The sequence below is a fragment of the Numida meleagris genome, chromosome 4, assembly GCF_002078875.1.
Source record: "Numida meleagris isolate 19003 breed g44 Domestic line chromosome 4, NumMel1.0, whole genome shotgun sequence".
Classification (NCBI taxonomy): domain Eukaryota; kingdom Metazoa; phylum Chordata; class Aves; order Galliformes; family Numididae; genus Numida; species Numida meleagris.
The window spans coordinates 4,821,697-4,837,626 of NC_034412.1; the positions used below are offsets into that span (position 1 = coordinate 4,821,697).

At 41.6% G+C, this 15,930-nt stretch overlaps 1 protein-coding gene across 2 annotated transcripts in view; it reads left to right on the forward strand.

The window, feature by feature from the left end:
• The window catches only part of FNDC3B (fibronectin type III domain containing 3B), a 153,261-nt gene extending 143,098 nt beyond the window's left edge, over nucleotides 1–10,163 (forward strand). For both annotated transcript variants that reach the window (XM_021397061.1, XM_021397062.1), the window contains 2 exons: nucleotides 108–235; nucleotides 6,691–10,163. In XM_021397061.1, coding sequence (XP_021252736.1) covers nucleotides 108–235; nucleotides 6,691–7,002 — 440 coding nt within the window. In that variant the 3' untranslated portion in view covers nucleotides 7,003–10,163. The remainder of the gene's footprint in view (nucleotides 1–107; nucleotides 236–6,690) is intronic.

The following is a 15,930-nucleotide window of genomic DNA, read 5'->3' on the forward strand; positions in this document are numbered from 1 at the left end:
AAGTTCTCTTTTGAAAATGTTCTTATTTCATAAGCGTTTTATTAAATAAAAGTGACAGTTCAATGCAGTCTTTATATTAAGTGCTAGAATATTCATTTTTATTGTAGCTCCTCGGGTAATGCAGTTGGAAGGAAATGCCTGTGAAATTACCTGGGAAACGGTCCCACCCATGAAGGGAGATCCTGTTGGTTACGTTCTGCAAGTACTGGTTGGAAGAGAATCTGAATATAAGCAGGTAGGAAAATGGTCTTGGTTATATTGCTTGATCGGTGGTATAATGGAAATGTTTTGGAACATTCTGTGTTATTTCTTTCTCCTGTATTGAATTACACCCTGTAGTGATGTGTCAGGTGAACTTTGGTAAAGACTGAGTCAAGATCAAGAGCTGTAGTAGGTTGTCTTCACCCCAGGGGAATATACAGAACATTGTTATTTCACTGGAGTGATTTATGCTCTCTCCAGAGTTGGTTACTATTTCCAACCGAGCTAACCTTTAGAAAGTTACCATTCTGTTCGTCCATGTTTACTTCTGAACTGGTTGGTGCTAGTTGTCCAAAGAGGAGATGAGCTAGGTGAGTTATCTTCCTGGTCCTCTAGGTCAGTTCCTGGATTTTCAGGGTAGCTCTCAAGACACTTGTATCACAGATTTCACTCAGCTAGACAATTTTGAATTGGTTTGTTCTACCATCCCATTCCCGTCTAGGGTTTAGATGCATGAGTGTATTACTACTGTATATCTAGTGCCCCACAGGAGTTGTGGGCTTTACTGTACCTTAATTAAATTCTTAAAAGTACGAGTAAGGTGTTCATTTCTTTGCAGCTATATCTTTACATCTCTTCAGTGTGTTTTTGGGTGTTACTGCAAATTAATGAGTTATCTAAAATAACATTAACATAAATGCAAGATAATTCCTGTGTGTGCTGGAGATTCATAAACCTGTTACTTTTGGGGGAAATATTGTCTCTGTGTAGATAATATGACCTCTGTTTACTGTGGTAGCTTCTTAATGCCCGTGATAAGTGGATTACGTGGACCCATTCTGCTGTTGCTCAGTTGACAGAAGAGCCTCAACATACAGTCTCTGTGTGCAGCTTTAGGGAGCTACAGTGCTTAATACATTCTAGCTATCCTTGTGGAGAATTGAGCGTGGCTCCATGTTCCTTTAAGTTAGATGATGGCTTAATCTTTGCAGTCAAGAAATGGTGGTATGAAAAAAAGCATATGAAATACGTAAATACTGTAAATGGCTTTGTCAAGCTGTTTAGCAGCTGTGCAGCACTTCATTTCACGTTTAGGGCTGCTCATCTTCAGTCTCTTTCACATTCACTCATCCTCTAGGACACAGTTGTGGCTCTTGTTCTTGTGATGTGTTTTGCACCAGATCAAACATCGATGAGAAGAGTTTCGCAGAGTAAAAATTCACTTCAGAAATTACCAAAAATGTAAGCATTTCAACTAATGAGCACATGAAGCTTTTTCACTGTTAGGAGTGTGTATTCCTGTCTATAGTCAGAACACTTTATTTGTGGCAATTTAAAGGCAACTGTTTAAGGCAAGACTTTAAAGGATTTAACTGGGAAGATGTATTAAAAATCCACAGAGCTGCATCTCTGTGTCAGCTCCCCATTTCTTTACTTGAGTTGAATATAGCTAAGAGTTGAAAAAAGAAGTCTTCGTTTTATCTCAAAGCTCTAATTGTTGTTTCAGGGTTTTAATGAGTAAAAGCTTATGAGTGTGAGTTCATGTGCAAGTATCTCCTGGAGAAGAACAAACCAATTAAACTCTGAAGCATTTACAAAGCATTTCCATCTGTAACAGTGACTGCACAAAACAGAAATCAAGATGATGATGCACGTGAATCTGTTTTTTTGTTATGAGATGGGAGAATGTTTGATGTATGTCTGTGTTTCTCCTCCAGGAAATTTTACAAAGATGTTGTCATTTCAAAAAACATAGTAGGAAAATGTCAATATGCCTCTTGCAATGCTGGCTTTGCATTCATACTGTTCTTATGTATTTTAAACTAGTGTGATTGTGTTTTGTTGACAAGAATACGTTTGACATAGCGGATTTGAGTCTTTTCATTCAAGTAAGTTTTGAAAAGAAAGATCCTGTCATTGAGAAAACTGAGCTGGAACTTTTGCTTGGCAATTGTCTGACGTTTGAAAACATGACTTCATCTCGTGACTGTTTGGGAACAGTTGTGCACACAGTGGAATGATGCCGACCATGGAGTCTGGTTCAACTTGATAATGAAGCTCACACAACTCATCACACAAGCTGCTTGGTTGAGACACTCAATTACTGTTTCTGGAATAATTTTATGCAATGGATCTTGATCCAGTTGTTTGCTCAGAAGCCCTTCAGGAGATGCAGAATGCAATGTTCTTCTATATTAATTCCGTTTACAGAAGGGATGCTCTTGAGAGATCTAAGAACACCAGGGAGGAACCCACTGTTTTGTACTTGTGCCTCATTTACGTTGTAGAAACACATTCAAACTACATAAAATAATTATTTTCATTCACGTGTAAAGTAAGAAATGCTAAAGCAATTTCTCTTTCCCCCTCTGCAGCCGTAGCACTGACATGCTTTGGGGTAAAGCTACAGCTTCTCTCTAGATCATCTCCCATGAGCTGCCTCCCTCCATCTGCAGCCCCATGGAACTCTCTGCATCCCACAACCCACACTTCCTCCACCATTTGACCTAGCAAGGGTTGTGTCAAAGTGCCCAAATGCCATTTCTTTTGGCTTAGGGCTGTAGCCATCCCTGCCCTCTTCTGGGAAAGCACATTGCAAATATTTTGATGTGCGGGAGCTAAACAGATACTAATTTGGCTACCTAAAAAGCGCATTAAAAATGTAAATATTCCTTTTCCTGTTTCCTGAGTGATGTATTCCTTTTTGTGTATTTGTAACCTTTATCTATTTGGAAACACCAAATAGCACTGCCATAGGGCATTACAGTTCCTTTTAGGAAATCAGATCTTCCTTGTTTACAACTGAGGAAGGAAACCACTGCAAACTGCAGGAGCTGCTGGCTGAGATTTGTGTTTTTGTCTCCTGCAGTTTTACCTAAGAGAGCTTATTCAGTTAGAACTTAGCCTTCCATTGTGTCTCCAGCTTTGCATAGGTGTAATCTCGAGTTAGTGTGAGGGGCTAGGAGATTGTGCAGGCTTGTTGGAGAAGCTTGGGATAACGTTCTTAGCACTCAGCCTCCTGATGCCAGTTCTGTGCAATGACTCAGAACAAATAAGGTGTTTCTGTTAGAGGTTTTAAGCGCATCCCACCTCCTGGAAGGATATCTGAGACGAGGGACTCTCCTTTGCTTGGTTTAGGAGACAAGGCCGTCCACACAACTCCTACGGGTTTATGACCGCCTCAGCAGTGGAGTGAGTGATGCAGACTGAGTCTGGAGAAATTACTAAGCCCAGGCAGTTCCTTAAAGAGAAATCCGTCAGATGACGTAGAAGAAATCAAACCTTTCAAGTGGGCATGTTAATAAATGGATTGCAATCTGCCTCTCTTTCTTTGACCATGCAAAATAGGCTTTTCTTAATTATTAAATGCATTGCAATGGAATGCGATGACCAGGTGGGGTTATCTTACACTTTCCTGTGCATTGCTTATAGAGTAGTTGTGCTGACATTTTTTTTCTTTATTGTTGAGAAAAGATTGAAGCCTTTGGGAATTATATAATGACATCTGTGAAACTGAGAAATAGTTGCCTACAGGAATTCTCTGAGCTGTCCGTTTTGATCAGTGGTATCAAATGCCAAAAGGGGCTTCGGCAGCGGTTTATTACTTGTGATGATATTTTCACTGAGGAAGCGAGCCAAAAAGCTCATCATGTTTTTATTATATTCTCAGGTGCCTAAACAGAAAAGCTATTTCTAGGAGTGAAAGTGATAAATTGGATGGATTCTTTAACTTGTTGGCCACCGAAGCGTACTGTGCTACATTTAAAAATATATATCCTTCTTTATACAATTGTATTTGGTTTAATATTTGTTAAGCAAATTCAAAAGCCTTGTACATGGGTTACCAGTTTTTTTTTTCTGTTGTGCATGCAAAGTCTGTTCACAGAGTGTAACTGCTTACAGCCAAGTGTGCACTTTGTGCTGAGGGCATCCTGCCTTGGCTTTCTGTGCTCCTGGAGAAACCAAGGCAGGCAAACTGAGCAGAGACACCACAGCAGGCAGCGGCTGCTGCCCCTGGGCACTGAGGGTGCTCCAGCAGCCGGCTGTGGAGTGCTCAGGCTGCTCTCAGAAGTGGGTGATATTTAAGCCCAAGGACTGCTTGCCTGTTGCTGAGAAGGGACAAAGCTCCACTGGTGCTAAATAGTCCTCAAAGCACCAACAGCGGAACAATTGTCACCACCTTCCTAGCTCTAGCACGGGAAATGTTTTGTCTTTCTCATCATGGAGTATTCACTCGTGTATTCAGTGTACTTTTCACTGCTGTTCAGGCTTTCTTTAAAGATGCACTGTTCCCTCACTGGACTGTCAGGCTTTTTTCAAAGAGCTGTTGCCCAGCTGACTTGAGTGGCTGTCTCTATTAGACTGTAATGAAGATAGAGGTCTTTGATTAGCTAACCATAGCCGCCTCCAGTTACACCGGTGTTCACTACCCCAACACAACAAGTAACAGCAGCAATGAACTGGTTAAGTGTTTTCAGTGCAAAGACAGGTTGCGTGTATCCCATCTCTTCTATCGGTGAAATGTAATTTATGAAGTTTGGATGGTTAATTTTCTATTTAAATCATTCGGATTTTACTTTTGGTTTGTCTTAGAAGTGGTGATGTTGGTGGCAAAGGAATTAATTTGTGGCAAAGGGCCTGTAGAGCTCCTGCGGTGATCCATTTTGAAATGGATGACAACAGCACCCAAAAATACACATTGCTTACATCGCAGAGCTGTGATGTAGGGTAGATGCTTTGGGTTATGACATCTCAGAGTGTAAAGAGATGGGAGTGAGATAAGTCCCTGAAGTAGAAGAATCCTAACCGGTCTTTACAAGATGTGTCATTGATGATGGAGCAGATGGCGGACAGTTACCACAACTGGTGCTACTGGAAATGACATTGCATTTGGAAAATAGGTACAGGGAATGTCTTGGTGAGAGGTATGCTTTGCAAATAGGTGTTTCAACCTTCACATTATGTCTGTGTCATTATGTCTGGCTGGTAATTGTTTTTATCTGTGATGTATTTCTGTAACTTAATGGCTTGCTTTTCAGTGGCTTTGGAAAGATGAGCGCAGGTTCTGAGGCAGCAGTGTTAGCACAGTTGTGCTTAGTCTGAAAACTCAGTCGCCATCATTCAAACTGTATTTGGCAAAAGTGTGGAAGTTTTAGAGGGGGGGGAAAATGAATGGAAGGAAAACCTTAATCTTTTGCCCTATTTCTTCTTAAGCAATCAGACTGGCTTCCTGACTGAGGGATGAGTCCCAGGGGTAAGCACGGGTAGGGAGGTTGCGTTCTTTAGCTGGAGTTCAGTTGAGCTAAGAATCTGCTATTTTGATTTTATGTATTTATTTTTTTCCTTTCTCTGGGGTAACACCCAGGAAGTGATCTGTCGGCTCAGCTTTAATTTCTCTCCTTCCTCTGCTCTCAGCTGGAGCTCTTACTCTCAGGAGGCAGAGATGCGCTCTCCCCCCTCCCGCTGCAAGGAGTTCAATGAGCAAAAGAACGCCCATCTGAAGTTCAGGTTTCTTTTCCTGGAGGTGCAAGCACTTTGTGACACATTGCTTTTTTATTTCAACAGCCTTGCCTTACATAAATCGTTGACTAGTTGTTTGTTTTCGGAGTTCATGAATGTTTCCAGTGGTCTCTTTCCATTTAAGTCGCAGAACGGTCTCTTAGCTGTTCAGTTATTTCTCTTTCTCATATTGTGACTCATGCTGTGAGTCATATGTTACCTCCATTCAATTAGCATAAACACATGGCGGATTTGGATTATTGAAGAACCAAACACAATGCAACCAAGAGGAGCTTTTTATATCTTAGTAAGATTTTATTATTTCCAGAATTCTGAAAGTGCAATTTCTGGCATAATCGGTGACTCTTGAGAGAAGTGCGAGGAAAGCACATTAAAATAATATTTGTTTTTGATTTCCTGACTGTGCGTTGAATGCTTTGCAATAACCTTAGTTTGCAGATTTTCTTCGTTTGGGGGCTAAATACGGTTCTCATGCTTTAGATTGTTGGGCATATAGTCACGTCTTAACAGTACAGAAGTACATTTGTGGTGCTTATCACACCCAGGAGAGATGTGCACCTCTTGTGTATGGCATCTTGTCTGAAGTCTTGCCTACCCTAGAGTGTGCTCAGTCTGCTGAGCGCTGCATATGGAGACTTGTTGTAGTCGGACGCCTCTGCTCTCGGCCTCTGCAGGCCGCTGTGTTTCTGAAGCCTGCCTCGACCTTAGGAGAGCCTTCCCTTGAGGCCCTGCCAGACCTGACCTACCTTCTGGCCCAAATCCTTGCTGCATTCCACTTTGTCACAACTTGTGGCTTTATGTGGAGTGCAGAATGCTTTCAAAGTCCTGTTAGAATGGGCTATTTGCACTCATTCTTCACTCAACAAGTGTTTCACAGGATGTTTCTGAAAGTTGTCCTTATGCTAAGAAGAAAAAATAAAAAAAGTGGAATTCCTTCTGCTTTTTACATTTAACTGTTTTCTCTTGTAGGTGTACAAGGGAGATGAGACCACATTCCAAATCTCAGGCCTTCAAGTCAACACGGACTATCGGTTTCGGGTCTGTGTGTGCCGCCGGTGCTCAGATACCTCACAGGAACTTAGTGGACCTTTCAGCCCATCCGTTGCCTTTATGCTTCAGCGAAATGAGATCATGCTCGCGGGAGAAATGGGGAGCATAGGTGATCCGAAGATAAAGAGCATGATTGCTACTGACGAACAGTTTGCAGCCCTCATTGTACTTGGCTTTGCAAGTTTGTCAATTATATTCGCCTGTATATTACAATACTTCTTTATGAAGTAGAGAATTCAATGGAAGTTTGAGATACAAATTTAACTAATGCTACGCATTATAATCCACACATTTATTCAGATATTCCTTTTTGAAATCCTTTTGTTCTACCATACATTTTATATACTTCTCTTGTTTTTACAGTTCTAGCTTGAAGAAAGATAAATCAGTGTTTTGATGCACCTTTTTGAAATTCAAAACTAGGAAGTGGTCAAACTGGAGAAACAAGCAAACCAGATACTAAAAGCAAGATTGTTCCCTTCACGGTTTCAAAACTGTCACCAATTTGCCTTGTCATCATGGTTTGGTTTGTTGTTTTGTTTGTTTTTTTTCACTGAAGTTCTTACACGGTCTCTTATTGTATCTTATTATTTAGGAAATTTTAATCAAGTCACTTTTTTGTTTCTTCTTTTTCTCCTAAACATTAGTCACAAGTGTGTATAGCAGTAAGATTAGAGTACAGCGTTAGTCAACAGTACCAGGTTTCCATTGAACAGTATTAGCAATGTTACCTATGAATTATTCACTCCGTTTGCCCCATATTTTTTCAAGATAAAAAGTAAATTGTTATCTTAACTGTTTAGCGCATTTAAATTGGAACAATATCCTGCAGTCTAAAAGACCTGTTATTTTTACAGTTACAACACTATAAACTGCCTGTATAAGAAATCAAGTAACCAAACTGCATATAAATTATGAAGCATTATAGATTCTTTTTTTACCATTTTGATTTCTTGCAGTAATTTTAAGTAAGAGGGCATTGTGCAATAGTTAGCTATTCCCATGTTCAGCTATTTAAAAGCTGCTTTAACTTGTCTGTTTGTCACTGTATGTAACTATTCCTAATCTAATAGTAGATATTATTCTATTACGTTCAGTCTGATTTATATTAGAGCTGGTGACAGCTTACTGTCTCTACTGAATTAGGTGAGATTTACACTAAATGTAAGCAGATTTCATTGTCAGTTGATCTTTTTGTTTTTGGAGGGGTATCGATTTTATAGAACTTTCTTGGAGGTATCTAAAACGGGATCTGTTTATTTTAATCCCTGTAGTGGGTGCCTACGTTGTTCTTAACACAGGGCTAATGGAAATACTTGGTACATTGCAAAACTGGGACCGGAGTCCTACACAGGTATAGTCCTTGCTCGTAGAGCAGTGTTCCCCCTCCTCCTGCCTGCCTCTTCCCTGGCACACATCTTAATCCATCAAGATAGATTTTTAACTCTTGAGTCATTGGATTATTTATATTAAGTCAACATTGTGCGAGTACCTCAGGGACATAAGTGAGCTGGAGGTGCAAATAGATTCCAAAAGGGTGCAGCAGACACAGTGTATTTCCCCGCCTATTGGTTTTGTATATTTTTGCTACTTGGTTTTGCTTTTGTCCTAGCTATTTTGTGCTCTGTCTCCATTGTCTAGGATTCAGATTCCTGTACTAGCATCATATTCCCTTAACCAAAGTAATGGGGAAAAAACAACATTATTTTTGTTTTAGGTTTATTTATACTATATACTGCATACAGTACTTTAAATACCAATTACAGTGCAATCTTTTATTTATTGTAAAAATAAAAATAAAAAATAAAAGTGTACTTATGTACTAATTCCCCTCCCCGCTCCCCTGTAGCATGGTATATTTTTGTCTGTTTTATACTGTTGTTCTTTAGGTCAACTTTTTACCTGGCAGCATTCCTAGTATTATTAATCTTCTTACATTTTCTTGCATTTTTGAAGATGGGAGCATCTAGTACATTAAATGCCAAAAAAAAAAAACCATTATCAGTGATTCAAACGTTTACATGTATCCAAAAACATAATCATCTCTGGAAAGAAAGTGCTAAGATCAATGAATTATTCTGTGTGCCTCTCTAGATGTAGCAAATACTAGAAATGTTCTGTATTTTGTTATTGACTATAATTAGTTTAATTTAGCCTTGCAAACTAATGGCGTTGAGCTAAATATATATATATATTTTTTTGATTTTTGCCAAAGTCATGGCTTGTCAAATTTATTTACATCTTATTTAAATTTATTTGTGATACGAAACTTTGTGACCTTGCATCTGTTTTTTTTGTGAGCAAAGCATATAGAGCTGTTTTGAGTGGAGGGGGAAAGAGTGTATTTTTTAAAACAACGAGAAGACCGCTAGTTTGGAAACCTGGACATTTGAATGGACTCATTTTTATATTTGGAGCATTATTTCAGCAGCGTTGCTATGAAATCCAAACCTGCCGCCTTTTTAAAAAACAGGAAAACTGCTTAAATATATCTTAAAAAAAAAAATACGTTATAGCATTTGATCAATTTTGAAAGTCTGAAATATAAAGATAGTAAAAGCAGTGAGCAGAAGTGTAGAGAAAAGCAATCCGTGAGACTTCAGGTGTTTCTGACTTGGTCCCTTGCAGTCATACTCATGCCAGCACCCAGCCGGGCCCTGGGCTCCAGGTGTTCTCCAGGAGTAGGACAGCCCCTAATTAGGTGGATTATTTTAGCTTGTATCTTCTACCATAGTGATCTGACTGGGATTCATAACAAAAAGAAAAGATAAAAAGAAAAGCATTATGGATCATAAACCTTTTCTCTTTTGGTTTCCATCACTGCAGTTTGCTGATGCCTTGGCTTCCCTGTGCGGCTTTCTGCCGTTCTGAGCCAGTAGCATCAGGCTCCGAGAGATCTCTGCTCTCAAAGAAAGAACAGACAAAAAAGGTAGAATGAAACACTAAATATTTACAGCCCTTAAGGATGGAGAGGGACGTTTTTATATTGTTCTGCCTTTTTCCTTATGAACTTGAAATGTTTTCTAACCCTGTTTGTTGGCTACGGTAGTTCAGTATTCAGCGTCACGATTGAGAAGTGCCCTAACTGAATGTGTATGAACCTTATCCTTGCACAGTTCTTTAAATTGAAAAAAAATAAAAATAAAAAGTTTTTACCTCACTATGGGAACATACATTCCAAGCTTTTTGACTTTAAAAAAAAATAAATAATCATAAGTTTTCTTGTATTGTAAATTTTAGACTATTTCATATGCATTGTATTAAAACTGCCATATCAATTTTAATGTATAGATTTTGCAAATACTACACTATGTATGTAAGACTTAACTGTATCTGTAGTGTATATGTAATATATTTATGCCCAATAAATGTTTTAATTCTTTCTGATATTACCAGGAGTTTCCTTTGTGCTTGCAGCCCTTTCAGTCCGTGCCTGGTAGCTTTCTGCTACATCAGCAGTGTTACTGCAGCTGAGCGCTGAGCTGGGAACCCCAGACTGAACTTGGAATGCTTCTGGTTTGTATTGGGAACGTTTTGGTGGAGTTAATGTTCGAGACGAGTTTCTGGGGTCTTTTATTGCTGCCTTTGTATAGCTTGTCTGAAAATCTAACGGTGGTTCAAACATACCTGGATTTGTTGTCTCTTTGGAACTAAGCACTTGAAGTATCAGAATTTTTCAATTACACGTTAATTACATACAATAAATTCAATTACTCACCATAGAGAATTAATCTGGCTGTATACCTTTTTCTTGGCAAGCACGGTAGTGTTTGTTTTCCAAACAGCTTTTCTTCTTCAAATCGCTGCATAAATACAGCATTCTGTTTACTTTTTTAATTATCACAAACTGCAACATGGCTGTTTCTCCTATGGAAATGTATTTTTTTCCCCATGGTTTCTCAGCTTTTTTGTTCTAACAGTGCTTACCAAAACAATCTCCTTACCAAGATCTTGTAACGATGCCTATAGGCTGATAACCAGCACTGTGTTACCTGGCGTGAAGCACGCCTTGGTTTGCAAAGCTTGGGTGAGTGTCTGCAGGTGGTGGGGAACAATTCAAGCCTTCCAAAGGAGGGAGGTTTGTATTTGTGTCTGAGGGTCATGTGTCATGTGTCGTGCCTTTGGCTTCGGCCGCTGCTGTGAGCTCAGCGCAGAGGAGCACGAGCGGGCCTGGAGGCCCTGTCAGCCCTGCGGAGCCTTCCTGCTAGGCCCGTCCCAGCCTACTGCAGAAATCCTACGTATGAATTCCATTTCCTCTGCAAATCTTTGTCTAGAATTACAGCGATTGCAGAACTCGTGATGTATTGTGATTCACTGAAATTCTCCGTCCTTAATATTCACCTGCCTCGGAGTGAAGATATAAATGTCATCTCTTGTTCCTCTCAGAAATGAGAACCACAGGTAAGTAGAGGGGGGGAGATAGGGACGTTTGGTTTCAATATCTTTACTGCTGAGGAGAAAGCCAGCTGAGATCCCTCGAAAAGGCCATTTTATTGGTAGTGCATTTAATAAGTTGTAACCGATTGCATCTGTTTCTGCTCTTGACAACTGCACTCTCAGTGCACACGTTTTTTTTGCTGGGTGAAATAAGAAAGCAAACAGGAGGATTCAGAAGGTGCTTTCAGGCACAGCAGGTTAGCTATCTGCTGTTATTTAGGGAATGTGCTGTTATTAGTTGGAGTAGTTACATTTGTTATACTAATTGCCAGTATGGGTGGTATTGCATGTGATCAAACCTATTTTTAGGTTTAGCAGCATGGTAAAGAAATACCTTCTTGGGCCAGTGTGCTCAGTGGACGTCATTTCTTGGTAATTTCATTCGCTCATCTCTCTCAATTTCAGTCATACAAAAGCTGTTATTCCCTACAAATAAACCAGAGCAAACAGTAGGGAGGGAGAATTGTTGTGGGGATCAGCGTGTGAATGGAGTGGAGAAATTCAGCCATAATGCTGTGCAAATACTGCATTCATTCCTCCGTAGCTCAGATGGATACCTTCTCTTTCTGTGAGATGCCCATGCCATGGTTGCAAGCTCTCCTCCTGCCAAATGGCTTCATATCTGAGAAACCACTGCCATGAGCTATCTAAAAGGTGGATGGCAAACTGGGATTAAACCAGGGATGCTCGGGGAGGGCCCGGTACAAGCGCTGTGCTGGCAGCAGTGCCATGGGCTCAGACCTACCGCTGAGCGCTCGCTTGTGTTCAGTCAAAAATAGAAAGTCACATCTCTTTCAGCACAGTGAATTTTACGAAAATCAATTGCGTTGTCACTACTTGATAAAAATCCCAAGGTGCTATTGATGGGGCAGCATGCATGCTCACGTGTGATTGTGAATATTAGCTTAATTTTGGGTGAGGATTTGCAGGAGTTTTAGGGTGAACTCACACACATCACCAAATCTTCATTTCCCACCCCAGGAGGAAAACAAAGCAAGCGTGGAGAGTGGCATGAAGCCTTCATTATCGAGTGCTGTGTGTCGGCACATATACGTTGTGTTTGGTAATGCTGGTGTGCACGTCGTGTGCTGATGTTACCATCATTCTAAGGCTCAACCAAAAGGTTTTGCAGCAAGCAGATGTGATTGTTCAAACTGCAAACTTTCGTTAATGTGAGATGGACCGCATTTGTCTTCATCTGCTTTCACTCCACTTGTACAACTACAAGTCCTGTTAGGGTATGTTGAAGTACCCGAGAGAGATGTTGACAAAAGACACATTAAACATACAGCTTCGCTTCACGATGCCTTCTCATAGTGAAAATGAAGCAAAACAGACTTAATTTTCATCCAAGCTCCAGCCCAGCTGGAAGGCAGCATTGCACAGCGATGTCACCGCGCAGCAGTGGGTTTGGGGCACCAGCTGCTGCCCCACACTGGTTCTCAGGGTATTTAGGTGATGCTGCTGCTTTAAATAGTGCTTAGGTGATGTCTTGTGACAGAAACTTCCATCAGTTCTGAGCTTCTAGCAGCTCCAGATTTGAGATGTCAGTGCTACTTTTCCAGAATGCCTTATTTTTGGCGAGCAATACAATAGGACATGATTTTCTGCCTGTGGACGCTTCCATCAAAGGTACTTTTCTAAAATGAATGGAGCTTTCTGGTAAAGTGATTTTGACCAATTTTATCACCGATTTAAGATGTTGCCAATAAATAAGATGCAGCCAAATCGGTTCAGTTTATCTGCAAAGCTGCAAAATGAAATGTAGAGTTGGAAAAGCTCTTTAAAGTTGGGCTGTTTAATGAATGAGCCTCCAGTTACTTCCTGTGGGTTCCTTACACACGGGGCAGTGAAAACACAGCAAAATTTTGACTCATAAAGCCCCTATATGGTTCTCTTTTTCAGTCAGAACTGGCAGAGTTTGCTCCTACAGGAGGGAGCTCCCAGAAGTGCAGCACATGGCTCACCAGCTGTGAGTGGTTGTCCTGCAGCACAGCGCCTGCAAGGCTCCTGTCTTTGCTGCAGGTAAAGCAGATCCCAAAAGCCACATTCAGGCCCAAAACTGTGCTGGGGGGGGAGCTGTGCTCCTTCAGACAGAGAGGGCTTTGGGGGGAAGTGGTGCCAGGAAAATGAGGGGCTGCAGGTGTGGACTGAGGACAGCAGGGAAATGCTGTTTCTCCTGGGAAGTGTTGGCCGTTGTGGCTGTCCTGTGACTTGTTATCTGTTCTAGGTAGAAAATGTTGCTGAAATGCTGAATGGTTTTTGTCTTCCCTTTTTTCCTGATGGAGTTCCAGCAGCAACGTACCCCGGAGGTAGGCAGCTGCATGTTCATCTCCCAGGGATGTCACGTGTCCTTCTGGAGGCACCTGACAACATTTGATTTTATGGTGCAGACGTTGCCCAAGTGATGCTTCTCCTGTCTCCCAGGTAAGAGCAGCCCACAAAGCTCTTTTTCTCTATGGAAAAATTTTAGGGAGGCAAAGCTAACGGGCAGTACAGTGCAACCTGGTGGAGTGAGTGCTACAGCATGTGTGGGAACACTTGAGTGTTTCTGCAGAGCTGAAATATTTTCCTGCTTGTGCAAGAGTCACACAGAGGTGGCTACTCCACCGCATCCTGCAGCCCATGCCCATGCTGCCCTCTTCCCCCACCACTCACCCACAGCTCTACAGAGGCTCTCAGCACTTTATTTCTTTTTCTGCTCACATTTAATACCACAGACACAGCTGAAACTCGAAACGCTTACGTGACGTTAGGTGTGCGATCAGTTCGTTTACACGGACATGTAATTAGTGAGCTCACATCTTCACAATATTTTCAAGACTCCTCGATTTCTTGTTTCCCTGAGTTGCATGATGTCTGCCACCAGATCTGCTCGTCAGCAGACAGCGAATGAAAGAACAAAATGAACAGAAAGGCAGAAGTGGTCAGAGACGAAAGGAGACAGCATGCCACGGGTGCTGCTCTCTTAATGGGCTCAGCCCATGCCAGAGACTCCAGCGAGGAGAGCCTTGCTAGGCTGACCCTCTGCAGCTCCTATCTGCTGCTGCTCCTGTGATTGGCCCCTGCTGGGACAGGCTGCAGCCACCCAGCCCCACCAACAGACACAGAAGGGTCCAAATTCTCTTTTCACTTATACCTGAGCAGCACCCCCGGCAAAGGCATAACAGGCAGAATGCGGCCCATAATCAGCAATGGGAGCTTAAGAGCAATGGGAATCCTGTGAGCAGACAATTTGTTATGTAGAATCAGTTGTGGACCAGCTGGTAATAAATACTAGAACCAAATAAATACAAGCTGCTATTGCACATGCACACCCCCATGCTCTATTAGCTGGACCACAACATCTATGTATAGGTGCGACAATAGATGCGATATAAGGCATACAGATTAGCATAAGGTGTGGGAAGTTTTCTGGTTTGATTTGTTTTTTAATGACATGCTTGACTTATAAAAATCAGTTGAATCTAAGATCTTTACGAATCAAGCATGAGAACGTGTCTGCCTGTGGGTCTTAATGCATATTTTCCATGACTTTTTCAGGTCACGCCATTTAAGACCATTCTAAAATAAGTGAATATGATACTGCAGCAAACCAGTGCTGCCACAGCATGGGCTCTGCTGGAGAACGAGGTGCTCAGGACCAACTGATCCCAGCCCAGGGTGTCTTACAGGTAGGGGACCTGTCCTCAGGCCGCGGTGTGCACAGCACGGGCAGAGGCAGACACGGGCACCAGTGCTGGGACAGCCAACAGCTCCCAGGTTCGAGTACAGTGAGTCGCACCCAGTCAAGCTGAGCAGAACAAATACAGGTGAGTCAGCTGGTAAAACAAAAAGATAACTTTGGGAGATTGGATTCCCAGTCTTCACAGCATCACTGCAGTCCTGAAGGCAGCACTGTCCTTGACCCACTGATACACATTCCCAAAATGTTCCGGCACAGCAATGTTTTAAGCCACTTCAATGATGATTTTTTAATTTCCTTTCTATCCATATGTGATGTGAGGGTCATTAATTTGAGGATGTTTGAAAATTTATTTCTCCTTTCGGAACCTATTTTAAAAATCAAGATTATGAAAAGTGTATCAAATTCTATGTTTACTACTTCAAAAAGGTAATTAAATTTTCTTTCTTGAGGGTCTGGCTATGTGCTAGCAAATTTCTTAGCAAAACTAAAGTTAACTCTGGAAAACCTCAGCTCGTGTTTAGCAGCAACCAGAGTCGCACAGACTCTCAGGTGAGTTGGGCTATGTTTGCCTGTTAGAAATGGGAAAGCCTAGCTCCCCTGCATTAAAAAATCCTATCATAGAGTAATAGAAGGGTTTGGGTTGGAAGGGACATGAAAGCCCATCTGGTCCTAACCCCTGCCGTGGGCTGGCTGCCCCCACCAGCTCGGGCTGCCCAGGGCCCATCCATGGCCTTGGGCACCTCCAGGGATGGGGCACCCACAGCTGTGGGCAGCAGTGCTGGGGCCTCACTGCTCTCTGGGTAAATAGTTTCCCTATAACGTCTAACCGAAATCTGCCCTCTTTTAGTTGAAAGCCACTCCTCCTTGTCCTATCACTATCATACCATGTCAACAGTCGGTCTCCATCTTGTTTATAAGCTCCCTTTAAATGTCATATGGACAAAAGCAGCAGACAAATATCACTTGATTGTTGCCAAATGCTGTAACCACATCTCCTTTTATATTCTTGAGGTGTAGGTAATTTTTAAAAATCT